The sequence below is a fragment of the Amblyomma mixtum genome, chromosome 1 (assembly GCF_055824585.1).
Source record: "Amblyomma mixtum isolate Tamu chromosome 1, ASM5582458v1, whole genome shotgun sequence".
Taxonomy (NCBI): Eukaryota; Metazoa; Arthropoda; class Arachnida; order Ixodida; family Ixodidae; genus Amblyomma; species Amblyomma mixtum.
In genome coordinates, this window is record NC_143012.1 from 22,839,887 (window position 1) to 22,865,744 (window position 25,858).

Consider the following 25,858-nt stretch of genomic DNA (forward strand, 5'->3'; position numbering starts at 1 on the left):
TGCTTTTATTCTTGCTCAAACCGTGTTCGTGGCGGAATGGCAGCGACTACCCTTGAAGCGCCAAACACCCTGGTTCGATTCCCAGTCTCAATAAAGTTTTTTTTTTCTTCGCCGGAACTCGAACACACTTGCTAGCAATCCCTGCTCACGACAGTAAGAGGCATTAAAGGCTTTCCCCTTAATAAAGCGATTCTGCTCGTAATTTCTTTCACAGCTGTTCTGCTCCTGGCGAGCTTCTAGGGCGGCCGGCTCGCGATTTTCCCGTTGCCCTTCGAGCCATTTGTGTGGCCGGCACGTTCCTCGCGCAAAGAAGGCGACTGCGACGTACTTAAAATGGCGTTAAAGGACGATTCACACGACGGTCCGTTCGCCCGCGGCCCGCGCACTACCTAGTCTCCTTCCGTGATATTCTGTCGTATTACCGAGACAAACGAAGGGAATACGCACCCCCCGCTCCGTCCCTCACCATAGCGCAGGCTGCACATTGGCGACAACTACGAACCCGGACTGCCCAATACCCAATACTGCTGCATGCCCGATACCCAGACCAATTCTCGTCATCATGCAAACTTTTGCGGCAAACCAGGCGCCCCTACGATTTACATCATTGGCAATAAACGTTTCCACCACCACCTACGTGTTCATTCGTCAGCACATTGAGAGGCGCGCTGACCAGGCCGCGGTCCAGAAGACGCGCAGATTCGCGGCGGCGGTGCGCGGAGGCAGACTCGCCGGAGGAATAGACCGAAGAGCGCAACAGCCGTGAAAGAAAAAAAAGAGAAGGGTGAAAGAGAGGAGGGGGAGGGGCGGCGCTGCGAGGAGGGTTTTGGGACGCCAGCGAGGAAATTGCTCCGAAAAGGATATCCGAAGCCGAATTGCGTTTGTATGTCCGACGGACGTCCGATCCCGGCTCACGATGTTAGGATCTATCTCGGACCTACGACGGATATCTGTGGTTGCTTAGGAGTGTTTCATGAAAGGCGAGAGTTTAGAGCGGATGACGCAATTTTGAATCAGTGGCCTGGGAAATTGCCTCCAACCCTGCGCACGGCCCATTGCAGCGTATTAAGTATCGTGTTTAGGCTTCAGGTTGACAGTGAAATTCATATATTGCCCGGGACCTAAACATTAATTGCTACTTGGCACGCCCGATCATATACTGCCGCCACGAGCTCTCAATTTGAATGTATTTCGGTACTCGAGAGTCGTAGTTAGAGGTTAAGGAATTCTGTTCTCCACTGACTTTCAGTTGCACCATCCATCCATTACATGGCCCATTACTGCTTATTGCGATGACCTATTGCACCAGGAGTGACGACGTCCTTCACGTGCAGCGTTTCAGCCACGGGTTTCCAATGACAGCAGTGTTTTCACACATGAGCCAAGCAATGCTCCCATATTCCTAGCTGCGAGATGACTATGCACTTGTGCAGTATATCTACAAAAAACTTCCGAGTGCAAATGTAAAATATTTGATTTTGATGGGTTTTTTTAGAGACCCTTTTGTGTACCTTTGTAGGATAGAACTTATATTAACATTGGGCCACGGTCTGTCTTTTAAGTCTTGCATTACTCCGCTAGCAAATCGCAACCGTAAATGAAATGGGCTTTTTAATGTCAGATTTGATTAAATGTGGCATCCATAAAAGTTTTTTCCCCTGAAGTTTATAATGCTCCCACATTCCTAGCTACTTGATATGTAAAGCGCTACAAACATTATGGAAAAAAATCTGAGGGGGTTGAGTGCAGACCGGATATGGCCCTAGACCAAAACATTCCTTTCTTCTTTCACTCCCTCCTATATACCTTTCCTTATGCCCCCCCCCCCCCGGCTGAGACAGTTACTGCATCATTTCCTTTCCTCAAAAACAATTCTTTGATTCGGAATTAACCTTTTGTAATAGGAATGCTGCCCAACTACAAAATAATTAGAACTGCAGACATTTCAGCATTCAAAAGAGAACCAGAAGCACACAGGAAAGTTAGGCACTTTTATAAAAACGCTTCAAAGAAGACACTCAAGCCACTTTTGAGTGTGGTGCACACTGCATGGAAAACCATAAATAACATCAATATAAAACCCTGCCACAAACACGTGTACACAAGATTTAGCAACAAAGCAAGAAAATAACATGAAACGGGGCAAAGGTGCATAGGTGTCTGCACATCATAAAAGAAAAGATAAAATTTATGGTTTTGCTGCATAACTGGCACAGGACAATGTTTGTTTAAAAACATTGTGCATAAAAGTACACAGGTATAGAAACTGCTCAACAAGATAATGTTTGTTTAAAGACATTGTGCATAAAAGTACACAGGTATAGAAACTGCTCAACAAGATAATATGCAAGACTTAGCTATAAAGCCTTCATGAAACAAGTGAAGGCATATGCAAAGGTTTCAGGAACAAGGAAGGCACAAATAAACCCCAATTCTATCACTGCAAGTCATGTTTTTGTGTCCGAAAGTAAGTATGGCAAGAAACTTAGTTTTGTGGCTTCTGTGTACTGGAAATTTTCGACATCTGCATACTCCCGCTGAAGTGACATTCTATTATCACTTTACCACGAAGGAGGTAAAAAACTTGCAAATACCCATGATCCTAATGTACAGCCACTGGCTCAAAGTTTTTATCACAGGAGCACTCAAATTTGCAGATATTCCCGCCTGCTCAAAAATTTACCCAAGAAGCAATTATGATTTTGACTGGCCAAGAGACAAATAGATTCCAACTGAAGCCCACAGGCAGCTCTATGTATATGTGTATAATTATAGAAAAAGGAGCAGTAACAATGCTGCAAAAATTTATAGCTGAAAAAGAAACTGAAAAAAGAAGTGAAGCAATTTGAATTCTACGGTTATTGCAAGCTGGTATGAATTTCAATGGAGGAATAAATAATTTCCGCATGAAAAACAAGTTTCACATTTTCCAGAATTAAAGATAGCTAATCTGTACAGTTCTCTGGCTTTGAAGCATACAAAGTAGCACCCAGGAATTCACACAGTTCTAGGTCACACATGCACAGCTTGCACCCATGGAAAAACTTGTGCTGTGAACAAATAGAATTTTTTCTACAAACAGTCCAGTGCTCAAAGCCACACATACTTAATTTTCTTGTAATGCTTCGATGTGATTTGATAGTAATTCAGGTAGTACTGTTTCACGCTTTTGGCCATACTTTGTGACGGCATTTAGATATCCCCATCGAAGCAATTCGCCTCTGAGAAAAAAATGAAACTCGTGGTCGGACACACACACATTGACGACATCCATAATGTCCACAACAAAACTGGCCTTTGTCAGAAAACAAGACCCTCATACTCGAGGATGCAACAAAGTAACAGCCTGGAATAAGAACTCTGCAAAGGCATACACAAGTTGTGCATATTTGCGACTTGTGTATTTATGATATATTAGAAGATATTTTGTGATATCTTAAAGAACTTGGTATGTGAAAGAACATGTGGAAAACTCTTGTACAAGAATGCAAAAAGCCTTTGGTAGCTAGCATGTGACTAGAGGGACTCACCCATGAAAACCCAAGTAAGAAGCACACTCTATTGGGAAAGCTAGAAGAATAACATACAAGCCAAGGAAATGTAGTAAAAAGGCTTAATATAAACTCTTACCAGCACAAAGAAGTGATAAAATAGACATGAAACATGACATTTGGTACTACACCACATATAGAAGTGACGAGCAGAGATAAGAAACGTATGAGCTTAGCACAGACCTGCTTCTGGTTCATGTACTAAAAGAAAAGACATTAGACATCACAACTTGAATAGCAACTTAGAAAAAAGATAAGGGATAAAAAAAGCTCTACCTCTGTGCATATCTTGTGATGTCATAGGCTTGCCGGTGCATTAATGACTTTACTTTGTGCTCTGGTTTGTAACACAGCAAACATTCCGCTTACTGCCATGTTTTGCTGTGGTCCCAGCCAGATTGGTTGCAGAACACAATGCCTGTTAAGTACGCATCATCTGCGGTTATGCCAGGGCTGAGAAGTGGAATTTGTCAGCCAGTGGAGGTCGGTTGTTGCTGCTTAGAAAGTCTGAGCTGCAAAGGCTTCCCTATCTTGAGATATGAATGACGAATATGCCACCATAATTTCTTTGGCAAATAAAATTTAACATTACATAGTGGCAGTGCTAATGCATAGCTGGGATTAAAAACCACTCCCGCACCCATGCACTGCACCAAGCAAAAACCGACCAACAAGTGCCACCACTGAGCGAGATAGGAGCACAAACAGTCCTGTGGTTTTGCCTAGAAATACAACTGCCTAGTCAAGCAACACAGGGTCAACCTTAAAAAAACGCCCACCTTTGCAAGCAATGCACTGAAGTATTCGAAGTTCACTGCTATCAACCATCACTGCTATCACTGAGCAACCATCATAAAAACCAGAGGACAACAGAAAAGGCTACAATCGCACCTAGGTGCCTGTTTGGTATCAGTCATGTTCTCAACAACAGCCTTAACAGTTCAAAATTGATGTAAACTCTAAAACTCGGAATTAAAAACCTGCAGCATAAATAACAGTGAAGGGAACCAGCATCTCAATGAAAACTGCACAAAAGCAGCAACTTGATGGAAACTGCACCATTAGAAAATTCCCCTATTTTCAAACACCAAGGTTTCAGCATGGATTTTGAGCCCCAGTATCAAGCACAGCCAAACAGTCAAGAAACTTTCAGAAATTAAAACAAAAAAGAAGTGCAGCTTCAATTTCATTCCTGAAATTTCAAAGCATTTTTTAATTAACATGGGTAGAATTTAGCCACTTTAATTCTAGAATGCTTTGATGGAAAACACCTGAAAGGGCAAATTTTGCACTCCATATAGCTTCCATTATGCACTACACCTCAAAATTCATAATCCTCATTGCAGTTTTCTCCAGGGCTGGAACAGCTACAAAATAACCGTGCTAAGCTTAATCAGGAGCTCCAAAAACATGCCCAAATACTGTGCTTCAAGCTGTGCTAGAGTCAAAATGCTGAAGATATGGCACTACACAACTCCCTGGTGTCCATATGGAAATCGGCTGGTGCAGTTCATCTTGATGCTGTAAACGCTAAAAGCTCAAAGTACATAGAATAACCACAGTAAAAGACTAAAAAGTAGTGAAAATCTTTGACACACCAAAAAAGAAAAGAAACTCTCACAAAACAAGTTTCTTTGGCTACACTGAAGGTACAGCTGCCTGGCTGCACTGCAGCAAAACTGGAATCCAGGAACATGCAAAATGCAATTCACGAAGGCGCTAGATGCGCAGCAATTTAGGATGCTGCATTACAGTAACCAGGAATGTAGTACACTGGCCGGGCACTTGTGTTGAGGTAGAAGCCTGCACATAATTTAAAATAAGCAGGGGAGAGAAAAAGATGGGTGAAGCAGACAGGTCAGTTTTAAAGCAAAACAATGACATGTGTGTAATCATCAGCTGCTAAGAGGGTCATGTTGTACGAAGAGGTAGGTATAAGAGGGTCATGTTGTACGAAGAGGTAGGTAATCGGAAGTAATTATCAATTATTTACTTACGCACCATGAATGTGTAAAGGCACCATGGTCATGTGTATAGGGTTTAATGAACCAAAGATCTATGACCAAACGGTCATGTGTCTGATGAGGCACGACATTGGTCACACAATGCGTTGATCATGATAAGGCCTATCATTTCCTGCGATTCCACGAAACATCGCAGATTTTTGCAATTCTTGCAAAACCGAGTGTTAGCAGCCACATTCGCTCTTTTGATTCTATCGTTACGAACATCAGCAGGAACGACAGTATTATAGAAAAACGGGTGTTTTACCTCATTCGCACGAATATAACACAAGGGGACAAGATTTCTCCAGAGATCTCAAAATGCCCCCCCACGTTATATTCCATAGTACTCATCGCATGCATACTGAAAAATACCATCACTCGGATTTTTTGCAGCATTGTTTGCATCATTGCAAAGCTTGCCCTGATGGGCAAGCTTTGAGCAGTAAACTGTTTATTGTGATAAAACCTGCCTGCCTGATTAGGCTTGGTCATGCCAGCTTAGCTAAGATGACACACTAAACCAAAATGACCTATTATCATGATTACGTGAGTGCCAAAGACACCACTGAGCGGGTGTTCTCTATTTCTGTGTTTTAATGGAAAATAAAAGCTCTGGAGCAAGTCTCACTGTGTACTTCCCCAAAAACTTTTCACAACACGAAGCCATAAGTAAAATTCACTCCAATCAGTGCACTTTAAAGGTGCACTGAAGAGGAATCTGAATTCGTCTTTTTGCCGCAGGAACTCGATCTACACAATCTGAGCATTCTTAGAAACTTCGATTTATGGCCCTGTGTGGCTGATTTCCCTAATTTAATCGAATTAACGTCTGGCTGCCGCCTTTTTTTTTCAAATTCTCCCCCGTACGGTGGGCGGAGTCGACCAACGCGTGGAGTGCCTTTCAGCCAGCTCCATGGAGAAACTTCGATTTATGGCCCTGTGTGGCCGATTTCCCTAATTTAATCGAACTAAAGTCTGGCTGCCGCCTTTTTTTTCAAATTCTCCCCCGTACGGTGGGCGGAGTCGACCAACGCGTGGAGTGCCTTTCAGCCAGCTCCATGGAGGCTTTGCTCGCGCTTTATTTTGTTTTTTAGGTTTCCGTGAATAAATAGTTCCATTCACAGATAATATAGCCACAAAATAAGCCCGCAGAAATAAAAATATGCGCGGACTATTTGCTTCTACGGACTACTACGTATTACTCCGCCGATGGCAGAGCAGCAAGCCGCCACGGGACTGGGTGAAAGGCACTCCACGCATTGGTCGACTCCGCCCACCGTACGGGAGAGAATTAAAAAAAAAAAGGCGGGAGCCGGACGTTAATTCGATTTAATTAGGGCAATCGGCCACACAGGGCAATAAATCGAAGTTTCTAAGAATGCTCGGAACGTGCAGATTGAGTTCCCGTGGCAGAAAGACGAGTTCAGATTCCTCTTCACTGCACCGAGCTTGCCCGACTAGAACTACACTTGTACAAACACTGCATACATCCTGAACTGATCGCCCGACCAATGCTCCTCTGTAGTCAGGTACAACTTAGAGGGCCCCTGAAAAGGGTGGTTGAGGCTGGCTGTAATGCGCTTGAATTATGTAGAGTACACGCCACGAAGCGTTCATACCACATAGGAGACCTCAAAAGCGAGCCGATCATTTACAATATATTTTTAAAAATGTGCGCTTCTACACCTCGGAGTGACCAGCAGAAGGGGGCTTTCCTCTGAATCCACACGCAACACGTCATGCAGTGCTCATCACGTAAGCAGCGGAGGGCTGTCAATAGTTCGCCGTGCTAGCTCTTTCCAAAGTCACGCAGGTACCATGGACACGGCCGGCAGAGGGTTCGAGTGGGTGGGGACGACATTTCAGAGTGCAAAAGGAATGAAGGAGAGGCTCGAAAATGCAGAAATTCAAATTTCAATTACAATTAACTCAGCTTCCACAAAAACGCATCAAAAAAATTCTTGCCAGAGGATATTTGTGAAGCGGTGTCCTTTAACAACCTAGACATACCGCACAAATTTCTGCCATGACAAAAAAGTAGTCAGCAGTTAAAACCTTTCTTTCTACCAAAACAAGACGCTAACTACCGGACGAAATATAAGCTTAAGAATTTTGCTGCCTCTGGCTTCTTTAGCACACAGGATGCCATGGACCGTGGTCCATGGTTGCCAACTGTTTTTTTAAGTTGTACTGCACTATAGTTCCCTGTCTGTTGTAACGATGCGCATTGTTGTAACAGTGTCTGTAACATTCTTGCGTACTTGCCAACACTGCTGCCACCTGGAATAAGCAAAATGTACCCTGGGCGTTCATTTCGTGTTCTGCACTCCCTTATCTGAGTGGGTGGAGGACGTTGCTCCCTTCTGCTCCATTTAAGCATTTTCCAGATAACAAAACATCATAGCAGCTGTTCAAAAATACATGGAAACGAAAGAAGCTCGGCGAGATATTCAGAAAGCTTATATACTGTTACGAACACTTTCTCTTTGGCTTTCTCACTGAAACTTGCCACACATCTACACTGCTTCAAAAATGAATGACATTACAAAGCAATTAGACAATTACAAAGTAAGAAACACTGCTGTCTGCACAAAGCAGCCATCACCAAGACAACCTCACTTCTTGGTATACCTTACATTTGTTTTTCTTTAGTTCTTTCTAATGCTTAGCTCGTGTTACTGTAACAACACTTTGTATATAGATGGTGACATTGATACAAAGTAGTCAAAGAAAGGCCGCAACATACCTCAAAAGCAATTGCAACAAAAAATGAAGCCATCACTATAACAAAGCTGCTAACTGCCAAGCCAGGCCTTGCATAAGCAGCAAGCTAAGCAGTAGGAAATATGCCAAAACCCTTTCTCCAAAGTAATCGCCACATACAGAACAAAACTGTGCCTTCAACAAATGCTGCAACATCCTATTTGCGCTTAATTTAACAATAATAATGCCCACTATTATTCTGCCTTCAACAACACCTGCAATATCCGAATAGTGCTTAATTTAACAATAATAATACACGCTATTATTTTGAGCTGCAGATGTTTGAATTTTCTGAAAGTTTAAATTATTGAACGCTCAAGAAAAAAGTAAAACTGCCTGCATCAGAGTAAATTTATTCACTAAAAGACTGGGCAGTGGTTGCCCAATTTTGAGGTAAGAATAGCGTGCCATTGACTCTTTTGCACATTTCAACCAATGCATAACGCATGCATACTGTCGGGAGCACCGAAGCGGAACTACTACAAAATGTCAAGAACCTCTTGCACCCTTCACGACGTGACTGAGGGGAGCTTCACCACTACCACGTCACACCCATCGTAAGCGGCACCGTAACGTGTGTGAAGGCTTCACTACACGAACAGCAATAAGCATGTGATGAGCGTGCGGTTTCGGCGCACTAGAAGAACGGAATTATGCAGACAGAAGCGAAGGAAAACGGAACAGCGGCACCAAAGTGACATAACAAAAAAAAAAAGAGGAAAACACCAGCGATGCAGCAAACAGTTTCCGAAACGATGCTCAGCTGAGTTAAGTTGACTGGTAGGCACCAGTTGGCCAAGCCTATGTCACTACAGGCTGGTGTGAAGTTCACAAAACTGAAACCGAAATGGAGCGGCTGGACTGTTCTTGGAGACTGAGCCATTCGTTGTTGTCATGCCAGCTGTCACGAGCACATCAGAGGACATGGCAGCATGGAACTCTGGTTTTTGAGCACGGCAATTTCAATTTCGACGACTTCTTGCCGCGCCAGTCATACCTGGACGCGCCTTTCTTCAGGAGCCTATCCAAATTAACCGGTACGAAACTCTTACAGTCTGAATTAGCGAGCATCCAACGCCACAGATTTACATGGACGTTGGCCCGTAGCGGGCCGACGAATTTCCGAATTAATGGGGTCGAATTAACAAGGTTCTAGACGTTTCACTGCATTAAACTCCAGTTCAAATCAAGTCATATTCGGTGGCTATTTTATGGGAATGGGCAGCTTATTAACCTGCCACACAAAGGCTCCGTATCTGCCGGGCTCCAAAAATATAAGCCACCAAATATGCCACTCTTTTACCCATAAAGGTTTTAAATGCGGTGGCATTACAGATAAGATTGACATGTAATGTTTTCTCTAAGAGTTTTTCCAGCACTATGCAAACAGCACAAAGCACTTTAGCACACAAGCGAAGCCAAAAGATCCTGATACCCCTGTCAAGCGGGCAAGTTAAGTGCACTTACGGACAGTGTCACTCGCTGTAAGTACACTTTGCCACATCTAAACGACCAAAGTGAGTGTCACTCGCGGAAGAGTGCACTCCGCTAGGAGTGCGTTCACGGACCACACTTTGCTGGCCGAGTGCGTAGCCTCGCCAGCAGGGACATCAAAGACAAAACATGTACAGTGCATCAAAAGTACTTACTACTTTATGTTTACATGCTATAACACTGTTTTCAGAAAAAAATTCATTCGTTACAGCTACAGGCGAAGCAACAAAACAAGGAAACGTGGTCACATGCAACATCGCTGCCCGCCACCATCTTGTTTGCTGCCGAAATTCTGGATAGTCTTGGCTGGTCTTGGCTTTTCTTCTATTTCTGTTTTTTTTTCATCGTTAAAAACTGTTTAACCTCGTTTTATTTGCGCTATCACGTTAAGCAATCAATTATTACGAGTCCTTTTTCTTTTCCACTGACCTCTTCAGAAATTCCGCTCATTTTCTGAAGCCATTTTTTTTTACTACGAGTGCACTTTGCTTTCCCGTTTAGCACCGTGTAGCCCAAAGTGTCACTCGGGATGCCGAAGCGCACTCTCACGCAAGTGCACTTAACTTGCACGCTTGACAGGGGTTTAAGCCAGGCAAAGGAAGCAGGCAGACGACACAGTGCTTACACAGTGCGGACAGAGCAACACGGCAGGGCTACTAGGGTGAGGTGCCACTGGGGTTCCAAGGCGCCATCAGCATGGTAGGACTACCTGCTCCTGGAAGCACAGCAGTGTATGGAAGGTAACCGGGCCCGAAGGGTGATGGAGGAGCAGCCACAAACACGGGGCTGGTCAGTGATGGGCACTCCGAGGATAGCACTGTAAGAAAAAAACACCAAATTTGGGTCAGAAGAAAAAATTTGATATGATGGCCGTATTTCCTTCATCAAACTAAGCCCCGAACTAAGTGCACCATTTCATTCCGCTTCTTCAAGTTTATCCTGTAGTAAAGGCTTTGTCAAATGTTCAGAACAAAAGGGGTTTATTTCTGGGCCATAGCATGTGGTTCGTTACACATCACCGACATTTCAAATCCCTAGAAGACGAAAGGTTCCTCATCCTTCCAAAACCTGAAACTTCCACAAATGCTCTACATAGTCTGGAAGCAAACCTCTTGGTCTTCTTACTTTTTTGGCAAAAGCTGCACAGTCGCGAGTAAAAAAGGCTACCGCAATGACGTCACCCGAGGGGCGAAAATCGCATCGCATGGCAGCTCTGTGCTCTATTGCATCAGTGTACCGACCTAATTTTGGCATTTACAGTAGAGTAAAAGCTGTTAATTTCAACTCCAAGGGACTGGAAAAAATAGGGGGCCACAGGCGCCAAGCACCTGAGAAATACAACGATGTGGTTAAATATGAGAGGGCTGGGTTTGGATAATGCAGCATGAAAAGTAAGAGCAGTGATACAGTTCACTGTAGTACTTAGGCATGTTTAAAAGGGCAAAGCATCCAAAAATGATGGGAATGAGATTTTGACTACCTTCACCATTGCTGTCGAGCTTCTCCACTCTACAGATAACACAAACATGCAGTGAATTCCGCGAGTATTAGAAAAAAAGCTGTTCAAACCTTGTGCCAAGAAATGCCAACTGACACTGACATTTTTCTGATATGAAATCATTAATCACCCAGAAGGCCAACATTGTCCGATTAAGGTCCCTACTTCCAAAGCCAAATCCGGACATCCGGGGGAAGAACGAATCAAATCCGAAAAAGAACATCTAAATCCGGATGTCCGGTGGACTTATGAGCGGCGTCCTTCTTCGGATTGATTTTTAAAAACGGCAGAATGGAAAAATCACTTTGCCAGAGTTGGCAGTAAGCCGGTATAATTCGTGTCTGGTTGCTGGAAGAGGCTGTGCTGATTAGAGAGCTTCCCAGTGAGGGCGCTTATTAATATAAGCTCGAATTAGCTCGGTGGCCTGTAATCTATTTCTTGTGCTTTGTACCACTCGTTTGCTTCTAAAAAACTTATCTATATTGCAGGCCGCAAGAGCAGCCCATGGCACTGTGTCTCCATTGCATTCTTTAGCATAGCTGCTAGAACAAAACCGCCACACTCTCTTGACATTCGGCATGTCTGCAGTGACGCTGCTTGTTAAGCAGAAGCAGTCTTTTCATGTAAGCGAGCAACCTTTCACATGGAGACACAGACCTTCTGCAAAAGAATCTCTGCAGTGCTACACGTATTCAGTAAATCAATTCGTGGACATAACCTTCGCGGCGGTCTAACTCGCTGTGTGGAGACTGCACTCAGAATTCGAGTGGGCGCTGTGCTGCATTTTAAACATCATAGGCCCCTCCACTGACATGTTCTCTTTGCCCCACTCCAGCTATGCACGCAACGCTTAACCTTTTGGGAGCTTACTCCGCACTTCGTGTAGCGTGCGACTGACATCTATGCAGACACAGCTACCGCCTAGACCGTCCGCCAGATGCACACATGTGGACATATGCATCCCAGCATCGAGCCTTAATGTATGCCAAAAGGTGAATTCATGCAATAAACAAAAAGACAACGCAAGCAATTGATTTTTGAATAGTGCCCTAGTATCCCAGAGAACTTTAATTTTGGTCCATCATGTTTGTTTACTCTAATCGGATTTTTGCTACACATGAATTGACTTGAATCTTGGATCCTGTATTGTGAGGAAAAAATGCCTTCTAGTGGTTACCAACGTTAAACTATAATTTTAAACAATTTACAAGGACACTTCTAAACTTTATTTTTATTCCTGATAGCAAGAGAAAAACCGATGTAAAAAAAAGGAGAACGATGACGCCCCTAATTAGCCACCCCTAGCCAATGTTCATAGCAAGCCGCGTTAAGTAAACAAAAAATATGGCTATTAAGCAAACAAGGGAAGGGGAATGAGGGGCTCGTTATAAATATGACAGAAGCCAACAGCCACAGAAACCAAAGGGCACAGGGGATTTTTTTTTAATCAATTAATTTATTTTCGTGCTGTTGATCAATTTAGAATATTACTGAATATATTATCGCTTAAAGCTAATTGATTAGAAAAGCAGAAGAAAAAACAACCACATGCCGCCGGTGGCATTCTTTGCGGCTGTGTGCTTGTGCACTCGATTTGCAGGTTCTTTTCTGCCGTCAAGCGCTGTTCGCCGACAGCGTGGCACTTGAGGTTAACAAATGAGTACCTCGCACATCTGTCAATGACATCTGTTTTTGACAAAGAACATTCTACAGCAAAAGAAAGAAGCAATTTGCCATTGGGCCTCGTTGTACTCTGAAGCATGCTCTGAAGTAGAGCAGTGGAACATTTCTTGTAAGAGTGGTTACTGAAGGGAAGCAAATGTGTGAGAATGCGGCCCGGTGTGGTCAAGTGACACTGGTGATTGAAAAAACGAAGTCAGAAAAAGTTTGCCTGCGTCGTGTCATCGTCTTATGCCAGTACACCAATCCTCTACTGCGTAACTCAACTGGAATGCACGAAAGGTGAGCACACTTCTCTGGAGCGCTCGAGTGGTGCTTTGTGGAAGAAAGCGAATTGTCAGAACAGGTACTGAATTTCAGAAATAATATTCACACTCAAGTGCAGACTAATAGAAATGCAACCCCATGCAGGGAACAATCCATTCACCCTCATGCTGCGTAAAATTTCATTTGATTTACTCTGCATGCCACCGCTCGAGAGTTCTAGACAAACGTGCTCACCTCTGTACACGTGGAGAGACCACCGTGACTATGTTTGCTGTGATTATGCAATTCGCTGCATGTGTATATTGTGTGTCACGTTTGTGGCTTTGTAAGCAGCTTTCTTGTCCAGTAAATAATTTTTCGTTGCACCAATTGCTAGTTATTTTTGTTCTTTATGAAAACAGTGGGATGCTGAGGCCCTGCGGAAAAGAGCGTGAGTAAACCGCTTGAACAAACCTGGATATGCATTCTACTGTGCAATGGGCCGAGAAATGTCCCCGTTCGGATGTACACATGGTCCGCGGTCTTGCATTGGATGCTCCGAAGGATGTCCAGGGGTTGACGTCTAAAAATAGTACTTCCGACGGCCATCCGAAAGTTCAAAGCGGGATAATCACTGGACTTCCACAGGACATCAGTGGCCATGTGGCAAATGGCTTTGTATACCTCATTCAACAGATGCATTTCTCAAATTAAAGCAGTTTGGATCATACATTTTCCTAGATAAAGAGTCCCCCCCTCTAAAAGTTTTTTTAGACAGATGTATCAATGAGATTTTGTTGTATAAGTAGCAGCACTCACTTTCTAGTTTCATTAGCAGGTGATCCAGGGCATACTCAGCTGCATACTCCTTGGCTTCTTCGATGCTGTGAGACAACTTGTTAGGTGTGATGGTGTTGTACAACGGTGGCGTGATGTTTGGCACAGTGACCTGCAATAATTGCATTTCAAGCAGACCTGTACTCCATTTCATACATAGCAAACAACACTGCAGAGGGTGCGGAAGTAGTGCATACATGAAACCATATTACTCCGCCACGTACCATATGTCCTTCTGAAAGCCTCTGTGACTTTTGGATGAAAACTAAGAGCTGTACAAAACAAATGGCAGCATTGAAAATTATGATTGAAGCTGTGAGGTGCTCAGTGTTTGGGCCCTCTGGGTGTAATTTTCATGGCGTGCAAACTACTTTTTAGGCGCAGATTGAGTAAGGGCATTTTGACCTACCAGCCGCACATCAGGCCGCCGAAGTCATTTTTAGTTCTCGAAGTCTCACGATGAGTTGGAGGGCGAAAATATGGCAAGAGGTAAAATGAAGCACAGGAGACTGCCATTCAACACTTAAAGGGTCAGTCTACTCACCGAGATGAGTCTATATATAATGGCATATTCTGGTAGTTGGCACCCTATAACGTCAATAACGAAGGAACTGCTCCCGGTTTAAGAAGGAATTTATATTTTGTTTCGGCGTTAAAAGTCGCGTAAAAATGCATGGTGGCGACCCCAAATGTTCATTTTGTTCAAGAAGGTGGTAGTCTTTTTTTGTAGAAGCATAAGTGAATATACTACGTACCAATTGTGTGCCCCAATGTCAGAGAAACGCACGTTTTGTTCTAGTAAACTGTAGAAGGCGTACCGCTCGCTTTTTCTGTAAATCACATGAATATTTATAGTTAGACGTACGCAAAACGCAGGCACATTCCCACTTTTAGTTCAGCGTATGCTATCAGAGACGTAAAAATAAACTCAGCCTATAGTGGCGTCATCTGGTTGTCAGGACGGGAACCATTGCTGTAAACAAACCGACTCTCTACTTAAGCCTAGGAGTGGCAGAATCGTCACTCTAATTATTAAAATAAAGCAAATTTATCTCTTCTATGTTTTTTTATAGGCGAGATGAGACGAAGCGAAAGACCGGCGCTCCATTTATGGCCAGTGAACGCACTGAAAAAGGCAGCAACAACGAGAATTCAGTCCGAAGCGAGAAGTCCGGCTTCGACGGGCGCCGCCATGTTTGTCGCCGCGCGGCGGAAATCCAGATGGTTGCCAGATGAGACTACCATCTCATACAGATGTGTTCCCACATCAATAAATTCTATTTTAAAATGTTCTACCGCACTTCTTGGCACCATAGCTGGCTAAACGGTAATTTGAGTAAAGAGCTATCGGTTGCCGCAAAGAAAATATGACCGATAAAATTCAGTAGACTGACCCTTTAAGATCTGTCACAACGAAATATGCTTGCGTCCACTTTGGTTGCAGCGCGAACTACTTTTTGGGCGCGGACTTGGCCTGCGTGAACAGGTGCACTAGCTTTGGGAGCGTTGCCTGCTATGTATGAAACGGAGTGTCGGTTATTCATTTAAGTCTCTCTGTCCCTCCAGTTGTATATGCTTGTGATATTATAAGATATACCATATTGACTCGTATGCTTTATGCACTTGCTTATGCACTTGCTTGCTTGCTTTACGCACCTTGCTTACCATGGCCGCACCTGGGCCCTTATTCCAACTTCTGTTCCTTCGGCAACATTTGGTTGGCCAAAATGTCGGAAGCGGATGCGGTGGCTCACCCACTTCCAGTGTTTCGGCCAATCAGGTGTGGCCAAAACGCGTTTTCAAAACAGATTCAAGCTGGAATATGAGCCACGGTCACCATGCATAGTTTAGAGCAACCCAACTCTTGCCGCTATACCAAAGGCATCAAGACAGTTTGAAGTTGGTCGGCATCAGTAAACAGCCGCTGCGGTGGCTTAGTGGCTATGGTGCTCGGCTGCTGACCCGAAAGACGCCGGTTCGATCCCGGCCGCGGCGGCTGGAATTTCTTTGGAGGAGAAATTCTAGAGGCCCGTGTACTGTGCGATGTCAGTGCATGTTAAAGAACCCCAGATGGTCGAAATTTCCGGAGCCCTTCACTACGGCGTCTCTCATAGCCTTAGTCGCTTTGGGACGTTAAACCCTATAAACCAACCAATCAGTAAACAGATGACCCCTTTATGAAGACAAAGAAGATAATTTCATTTAAAGCTTAGCTTTATTAAGCCGCAAGGGGCAAACACACACACACGCACACACACACAGGTTTTCAATGAATAGGGCAAGTAAGGCTAATTAAAATAAAATAAAAATAAAAATAAACATATCAAAATAAAATAAAATATGCACGTATCGCTGTCACTTGCCGTCTTCATAAGCAAAATTGTTATGATGCCACGACGGTATTTCAAGCAGGAATCTTTGAGGCCAGGCTACAGCACCATTCACTAATAAATCCCAATCGAAGTCAGTATATACTAACTCTGTGACCGCCACTGACTAGGATGTCTTTATTACTACTGACGATGATGTGGCTCATAATTCTAGTCTCTCAGTTTATGAGAAGGACGGGAGTTAAAAGCCATAGCTTTTGATATAAAGCATAAAGGAAGAGTTTGCTGGATCGAAGCTGAACCCTGCCGCATAGTCCAGTATTAAAAGCCATGTGTTTGAGCACCATGAATGCCGCAACACCAATGGACTACGTTGCAGTGCTAAACATGCAATCTGATCGCGGCAGTGTGCTATACAATGTTATGAGTGGGTCTTGTTTTTGAAACAGCCATCAAAGGAAACTAAACTATACTGTGTACCCAATTCTGACACTGTTATTTGAGGACTATTCGAACTCCCAAGACTGTGTCTGATTCGTTAAGACTACTTTTGAATATGCACAATTTGATTTGTTCAGTGAATCGAACAATACGATATTCAGTTTCATATTCGAACATTCGCACACCCGTGGTGTTTAATGTGGCCATTTTTCTGAGGGGCTATATGTCCTCATGCCAGGAAGAGACAGATCCTGACAAACATGGGGTTCCTTGGCACCCTTTGAAGGTGGGTCGCCAAGGCTAAAAGAAGATTGAGGACCACCACTCTAAACTATATTGCTATCAGTGGAAAAAAAAAAAAGCGCTTTACTGCTTGGGCACGCACCTTGTAGAAGTACAGCAGCGTGCGCGTGTCGCCACCACCAGATGAAGGCTGGGAGCTGCCGCTCACCGTAGTGGACAGCCGAAACTCGGGATCACCCCACCCTTGCTTCTGGCAAAGCTCTGACAGAAGCTGGCATGGTGGACATGAAAGAGGACAAAATTCTTTCAATAAAAAACACATAAAAGGCATAACCCATCAACTCCCGACACTCTTCTAGTACTGCTCGGCCTTCTGTACCGATTTCATTTTCGACCTGAAGCACGGGTACTCAAAGAATGCTTCTTTTGATCTAAAAATAATAGGCATGCGTGAATATTTGATAATTTCAAATATTCGGTCGTATAGTAAAGTATTCAATATTCAATTCGATCCAAATGTTTGGTATTCGAAACCTCGAAGATGCAAGGGCATCTGTGGCCAAAGAGCGCCATGGCACAAGGTTTTTTCTTCTACTCAAGGAGGGGTCAAAGACCCATTTCCCAAGCATTTCGTCCCCAAGATGCCGAGCATTAGGCAGGGTAAAGCTTGTACCCGTTGTGTCACCGGTGGGTACTCGTCGGCACTGGGATCGAACCCCACACCTCCCGTATGTGAGGCGGATGCTCAAACGACTAGGCCACAGCTGCAGTTGTGAAATCTAGAAGCATTTGTCTCGAGCGAATAACGTTTCTGGAACTAAGTCGGATGATATCTGGCGCCTTGTGGCATCCTCAAGGCGATCTGCGCATACACAGTGGCTCCCTGTAGAAGTGGACCGCCATAAGCTAAATGTTTATAATCAGAGGATGCGAGGCTCCTTTGACTGCTGTGGAACAAGTCTGAACCGACTGCAGATGCCACAGCCGCTCTTCACTTGAAATTCGCTAAACGAGCACGACAACGTGAGCATGAAGGGGAGCTAGCACGAGACACATGAAGATGGGTGCCCCGTTTCTGATGCCGGATGCAGGATGAGGCTAGGTGCTGGGTGCACCTAAGTGACTGTAGGCACGCAATGCATACACCTTGCAGGTGTCACGGAGTCGCCGCTTAAAAGCAACAGCTGCGCGATTTTGCAATAGAAATTAAAGGGACACTGAGGAGAAATTGAAGTTGGCTTATATCGACAGAATACCAGCTCCTGATTACAAAAACGCCACTCATACTGACAACAAAGCTCTTGTAACGTAGAAAAGAGCAAGAACCAAAATACAGGTATCGCCGCCACAGGCCAAACTCGCAAGTACAAGCGTGATGACGTCATAGGACAAAACAGTGTTGCTAGAACCAATGGTTCTAGCAACTCTAGAACCCGAGAAGCCACGAATCACTGAGGCGCAGCCAATGCATGCGCAAATCTCCTTGACGTCGCCAGATGGCGCCACGTGCCCGGCAGCTACGCGCGCGCCTGAAGCATCGGGACCAATCAGCGCCTGCTGACCGGCGTTAGGGGGGCTCCCGGTATTCCTCTAGCAGTAACAAGGTACACGGTATGCTAAAGGTGTTTATTTGAGAGAACTTCGTTGACGACTTCGAGAACGAGATCCATCGTAATGCTGGCAAAACGCCAGAGCAAACGTAAGCGAAGCGACTGTAGCGACGGCCGCAAGAGCCGATAGATGCCTTCAACGTGCGGCCGGCGGTAGCTTTCGTTTCGGCTGCTGCTAGGCAGCGCTGGCCGCTAGAAATCACGGAGTCTGCTTTACGTCACGTTTCACGTCACTCAGTCCTGTGTCGTCATAGGAGAATCCCAAGTTTGAATCAGAGCGGCGGGAAAAACTTTTTCAACTTCGAATCCAATTTTCTTAGAAATAAATGCATCTTTCGCTGCCAGCCAAGTGGCAACAAAGCCATGACATGCTGCACTATCGGATTTTGCTATAAAAAAAATATTAATAGTGCTCTCCTCAGTGTCCCTTTAAGGACAGCAGTAGGAGGCCCCACATATAGGTCTCACACCCGGCAGGTATGTCGGCACCATGTGCAGATCGGCTCCCCCAATTTCCGGTCACCGTTTTCCAGGAAAGTCGACAGAGCTTTAGCGAGTGTGACAAAGCTTCAATGCACTCTCCTTTTTTCGTGTAATGGCCTTGTGTATTTGAAAAACAAATGATTCTGCAAATGGTTTTTGTGCAATTCAACCTTTCTTATGTGTCAGAAGTATCCGAAATATTCACTTCAAAATTAATTATTCGAAGAAAATTACTATTCGCTTCAAATCCGCTCAAAAGAAAAACGCCACTATTCGCACAAGCCTAAAAAAAAATAGGCATTTAGAAAAGAATCTTGAAGAAGACAGGTAAAAAAATATTTATTTACACTCTGAAAAGAATATTCAAGTTTTGTGCATGCTACACTACTTCTATGAATGCTCTGAATCTTCGAGTATTGATTTTTGATGGATTTACATTGCTGTTGTCATCCTCATCACTTGTGTAGCCTCCATCATGCAAAAAAGACACTGAAAAGTCGCTTCCATTATCGGACTCAGTCATGATCATTTTCTAGGAGATAATCAATTATTTCATCGTTAGTTGGATAACATTTGCTCCTTAATGCAGCTATAAGCATGTACGCCAAAAAGCAGCTATCTAAAATATCACTAAATGCAAACAAAAATGCTTCAAAAATGTGGAACTGCTGCTGTTAACTATCCAAGAGTATTCAACACCCATCCAATGATCCATCATAGCGCACTATCATGGGACAACTATGAAAATGAAGTCACAGGTCGTAATCTCTATGGTTTTTGGTTATACAGTAGTATGGGCATCGATCCAAAGGCTTTGTCAGGCAGTGGTTAAAAGAGTGCATGCAATCAACAGACTTTGGGAAGTATACATTAACAAAAAAAAAAGTGGAATTTTAAAAAATTCTCAACAATCTGTCTGTATCAAACAATCCCTGTCATGAAGAAGACAGTTTCAAGCAGCTGTCTATGTCCCAATCAATCAGTGTAATGCTGTAGATAATTTCAAGTGCTTCGGTCAAACAAACACCACAGCCAGCCGAATCGACTTCTCAAGTAACTGCAGATGATATTCATAGAATATCCAATCTCTATGGCATGTCCAGGAATGTCCAAGCAACATTTTAAAAGTTCTTCCTTTTATTTCTGTCGTACTCACCCTTAATGAGCATTAAGATGCTAACAATTTAAGAAGCTGTGATTCTGTTATCCCAAGCTGGACCAAATTATAAGGAATTAAAATGTTCCCACCGCATGGCCCATTCCAGCTGCTTGATCAAAAAGTGCCCAAGTGTTGGCTACGATGCAAAACTAAAATGTCTCAGTTTGTCTTAACACCCAATTTCCACAAATAGGTTAGAGAAAAAACTTAACAGTTTCAAGAGGAATGAGTGTCACTTATTTGAGGTCGATGGAAAGTTTTTAAAATTCTCCATGCATGCAGCATGCCCCTTTCTATAAAAAATCTGCGAGTCATCTAAATGTTTCAAAACTTCCCACCTCCAATGGTCCACACCTCCTGACTTTCACAGTCATGAGCAGAGCGAATTTCCAAGCAATGAAATCACTAAGAATATCTGAACTTTTCCTCACCATTCAATGTTCTAAGTGCCCACAGCCAAAAAAAAACAAACTGCATGAAATCCATTGACCTTTAAACTTAAAATTTTCCCTGCCCATAAGAAACTGCACTTTGAGAGTAGGTTTTTCCAACATATGAGTGAGCCGATTCACACTAAAAGACAAAGGTCGTTAGAGAAAAGGGAACATGCCATGACAAAAACCAGTGCTGAACACAGCACAATGTTTGAGCAACTAACCAACCTGCAGTGCCCTTTGACAGCGTGGCGACATTCCTGTGCTTCTGGAATGATAGGGGCTGGAACGATAGGGGCTGGCTCCTCCATCGGGGCTTTGTGAATGACCGCTGCCAGGCCTGAGCACACAAAAATGGTTCCCTTCAAGCAGGTCATCATTACACAGCATCCAGATCCACACCAACATCATCGTGCAGAACAAACATATTTTTCATTATTCAGCAACTATCAACAGGGTGCGGATGACACCAACCTCGCCCTGACTATTCATTTTGCCTTGGCTGATGCCTATTCACACAGAGCAATATGTAAGCACTGTTGGACTATACTGAACAGTTCACCCCACTAACTTGACATCAAAATGGGTGGGGTTACATGCCCTGCCCATGGCCATTTTTTGACTTCAACTAAGATGTAATTAACCCAAATTTGATCCCTATCCCATATGAATACACATCTGTAGTAGCTTGCAACAAAGTTGCAGTGTGCCACTGATTTTTGAAAAACTGCAAGAACATTTGAAAATCAAGGCATGATAAACCCAGTAGCTTCAATATTTCACACTCCAACTTTAGGTGTAGCTAGTTTGGCTCTACTCAACTTCAGACAGCAGCAGCTTTGGTCACGTGTCAAGCAGCAGCTGCTGAGTTCTTTTGTGTCCATTCTGACTTTAACCTCCTCGACTTAAATTTTCTAGCTTTTCTTCTTGGACACTGTGTGTAACATATCATCAAGGCTTGTCAGACCCAACACTGCCCTCTGCACCAAGAAGTTGCTGAGAGATCAGCTGGGTGGTCAGTTCAGTGCTGCAGCCAATCACGTCAATGTTTTCAGACATTGTTCGAAGGAGTTCAGAGGGTTAAATGACAGTGTAAACAGTTTTAGTGAGAATGACAATTACATTTTACTGTCAGACAGCAGAGGAAGTAAAGGTGGCAGCAGAAGTCAGTTTTTTCACTACAATGCGTACAGTAAACACCCAAGCTTCTATGCACAGGGCTGCACTGCAATCTTCCACAACAAATATTTCACCAAATGTGTCCATGCAACAGTAGTGCATTGTCACAATGTCTGAGTTTCAGACAGTGGATGTTGGCTACAATCGCCACAATGACCACTCTTCGACCGCAAATGTTATTAAAGTAAGGTTAAAGGGTTAAAGCAGTAACATAATCGGCATGCATCATTCCTTTTGGTTTCTATCATAAGCACAACCCACTACAAGTTAAACCATCTGGCTTATGACTTACTTGTTATCATTATAGTAATAATGCGACTGACGGTAGTCAGCAGCCACAGGCCTGCCAGAACCGATAGGGGGTGGAATGTAGGGAGAGGGAAGCGGATAATATCCATATCCGAGGCCCGCCACGGGTCCAGGCATCACCACGGGTGCTCCACAAAGGTGGTTCTGTTCCGGAACTTTCTTCTTTGCAGCCGACAGCCGGGTGAAGCGCTTCCCACAAGTCACGGGCTTGGACCACGTCACTTCAAGTGCGGCGCCTTCCAGTGTGGTGCCTGCGAGTCATGTGCTCGCATGCTTAGTATATTATAGGGCATCCACTGTAACAACAGCAGAGAGATGCGCAGAGCTGCCATTTTTGTGCAAGTGTTTGCTGCCTAATGGACAATTCTAAAATTAAGCCTAATTAGAATTGGAAACTCCCACTGCAGTTAAGCCCCACTTTGCTTGTAATGAGAAATGTTTGTTTAATAAAGTTACAATTTTAAATTAACGGTTGGCTGGTTTCAGACATTCAATGTCCCAAAGCGACACAGGCTATGAGCTCACAAAAGACTCAGTTCGTTTCCATCAATGCCTTTTTTTGAGTCACATCTATGAACCTGAATGGTTCTCAGTCCAGGCAGCGAAACGTTAACAAGCACTTAATTCTAACACTTAAAGCTCGTAGCGACCCGCGCGGCTGGCAGTGGCAAAATGCCGAAGAGTGTCGACAAAGTGCCGCTAGCACACGCTAGGAACTGCCCTGGGACCTTGGTCTCGGCTGGACGCTGGCGCCGCCGTTCTGCTGCTATCCCCTCTCCAGCAGCCCTCTAACAAATGTGGCCGCAGTAGCCTTCTAGGTGACCTCCACAAGCTCATGAGACATTTTATGTAAAAGAGAGAAAAAAAGTAAAGATGGAGTAAAGGCAATACCATTCAGGGCCTCCAATGCCTCCTTGGCATCTTCTTTGCTTGTGTAGTGAATAAACGCAAAGTCCCTGATCTTTTTGACCTTGGTGATCTTGAGCTTGCCCTCCAGGGAGAAGACATCTTGGATCACCTCCTCAGGAGTGTCCGGCATCAGGTTGCGGACGTACAGCACCATTACCTGCAGATTGGACAAGAAAACTTCAGCCTCTGTGGTGGCCTACATTTTGATTTCGTGATTTTTTTGCCAGTTCATTGATTCAGTAATTCATTCTCTAAGCTTGGCAATATCAACTGCAAAAGAGCAAACACTACAAACATGTGCCAGCAGAAGTTTTCAGAACGTGGATACCATGAACTAGTACGATAAACTGCTTAACGGCCCAAGCTTACTACCAGAAACTAAAAGACGCGCTCTGCACTTCCCTGTGCTAATGCTCACAGTAACCCTCAATGTCAAGTGTGCCTGCAAGCAACAAGGAAATTCAGCTTTTCCGTGGCTTCCATGCCCCGAAAACATTTGTGAACACCTGTACAAAGCCACTGCACTATACTAAACACTCATCAATTCAATTTCACAGGAACAGTCTCAAATTAATCGCATTCAAACTGATGAAAGCGATGAGAAATATTGTTTCTCTGGCTGTGGGTAAGAGCTAGGGCACACTTGGGAACAATATTTGTATTTGCAATGAAATCTGACCAAAGTCTACTTTACCAATGTCTTTCTTAAAAGTGTGATCGTTTATTTTTGAATGCTTCAATGAACCAAGAGAGAGTATTCATCTCTTTCCAAAACTGCAGGAAGGAGACACTCAAGGTTTTTGTCTCATGTGACAAGATGGCTGTGTTGCTGGAAAGATGTCTTATACCGAAATTCTCAACAGTTGGCATCAGAGAAAAGCTATATGACCAGAGAGGGGCGAAGGCCTTTAACAGTACTCAAATTTACAAAAAAAAAAATGAGATTCTTATCTGCTAGACATTAGGATTTGTACTTATTTGCCAGGTGGCAAATGTCACTGTCCCCACCCCGACCCCCAGAAAAAAAAATATAGTAGGCTGCTAATTTTCGGTTAGTTTCTATTTTACACACTCACACAAGCACCAGTGAAAAGAGCTGTGAGGGATGTCTGCTTTCCCTTGTTCCCTTCTCCCTATTTCCAATAACTCCGGGGTCAGATCCGTTAAGCAAAAGCCAAAGCTAATGTGAGGGGAACGGGGGGGGGGGGGGGGGGGGGGAATGACGAGTTGCTTTCGGGAAGGAAACCACGTACGAACAGCCCCAGATGACCAGAGCAAAAGCCGATATGGCCAGCGAACGTCGGGCATCCAACAAAATACCAACGAGCACACAGGGTCGTAACTCGCGTTTCCTCCTCCCCCACAACCGCTGCCGCCGCGGCATCGTACGCCACGGAACCGTCGCCGCAGCCTCCACAACGATGTTGGAGCACCAAACAAAATACAATGGCATAACTTATGCCTGCGATAAAAGCTCTGTCTAAACTCGCCCCAGAGCCCTAAATCTTCCAAAGAGATTAGAGATGTATGCAGTATATAGTTCCAGCAAGATTTAAGGCACAGACACGCTCGAGGAAGTCGCGATGCATCGGATAAAATGACTCAAAAGCAAGGCCAACGGCACGCATCAAACTGAAAACCAATTCCAAAAGGGATAAAACTGCGCCTCTTTCGTTGTACCCGCCGAGTGGCTCAGTTGCTTTGGCTTTCAGCTGCTGGTCCCAACGTAGCGGGTTCAATCTCGGCCGCGGCGTCTGCATTTCGCTGGAGGCGAAACGCAAAAAGGTAGGTGTCCTTGTCCTGTACGGTGTCAACACAGGCAAAGAACTCCAGGTGGTCTAAATCAATCCGGAGCCCTCCACTACGGCGTCCCTTAAAAGCTTGTGTGTCGCTTCGGGACGTCAAACGGTCACAATTTACAATTCGGATTTCGGCGCGACATGTGCACCGGAAGTCACTCCGCGGAAGTCCGCTCTCGCGCCACCTCTCGGCGGAAAGCAACAGCGGTAGCGACGTGGCGCGCAGTTCGAATTGTCAGTGGGGGAAATACCTACTTGAATATGCATTTATTTTTTCTTTCACGCACAGAGCTCTGTGCACGCTGGCAAAACTGTGGCGCCTAGTAATTCCACAATTCTAGCAATTCCATTCAATTCATTTATTAATATCCTCAGGGCAACTTGGCGTTATGGAGGGTGCTTAAATGGAAACACATTATACAAAAGCAAGAAACGCAGCAAAATAAAAAATACAAGTTGTTAGGCTCCTAATTATGCATTAGTGCATTTATAAAAAATTGATGGTCTTCATTGAAGGCGATAAGTCCGGGAAGGCGGTTCCAATCGTATGATGTGCATGGAATAAAACTGTGGGAAAAGGACTCAGTGCAACAAGAAATAATTACAACTTTGTGAGAGTGGTCAACGCGGGCAGAACGATAGGAGGGATTACAGAATAGTTCATTGCGCAGGTGGGTGTTATGGAAGTATATTATGCGAAAAAGGCAGAGCCGAGAACTATAGCGGCGAGAGGCAAGAGACATGCTGAATTCCAATGGCATATCGCGAGCGCTCCGCCGGACCAAGACCGGAGCGCGGAGCTCCGGCGGAGATCGCTCCCTCCCATTTTGCGAATGGAATGGGTGCGCTCATAGCTCCACGTTCAGGCAACATGGCGGCGCCCGTCG

General features: G+C 44.3%; 1 protein-coding gene across 4 annotated transcripts in view; it reads right to left on the minus strand.

Annotated features, from left to right (window-relative positions):
• Nucleotides 1–1,907: 1,907 nt before the first annotated feature.
• Nucleotides 1,908–25,858, minus strand: part of LOC149365714 (putative RNA-binding protein 46) — a 378,374-nt gene continuing 354,423 nt past the window's right edge. Inside the window, exons 4-10 of one of the 4 annotated variants that reach the window (XM_089545399.1) lie at nucleotides 23,155–23,329; nucleotides 22,247–22,514; nucleotides 21,004–21,115; nucleotides 17,232–17,360; nucleotides 14,058–14,187; nucleotides 10,440–10,631; nucleotides 1,908–5,354 (exon numbers count right to left, since the gene is read on the minus strand). In XM_089545399.1, the coding sequence (XP_089401525.1) occupies nucleotides 10,471–10,631; nucleotides 14,058–14,187; nucleotides 17,232–17,360; nucleotides 21,004–21,115; nucleotides 22,247–22,514; nucleotides 23,155–23,329 (975 nt within the window). In that variant the 3' untranslated portion in view covers nucleotides 1,908–5,354; nucleotides 10,440–10,470. The remainder of the gene's footprint in view (nucleotides 5,355–10,439; nucleotides 10,632–14,057; nucleotides 14,188–17,231; nucleotides 17,361–21,003; nucleotides 21,116–22,246; nucleotides 22,515–23,154; nucleotides 23,330–25,858) is intronic. The other 3 variants (XM_089545390.1, XM_089545406.1, XM_089545416.1) reach the window with 3 other exon arrangements.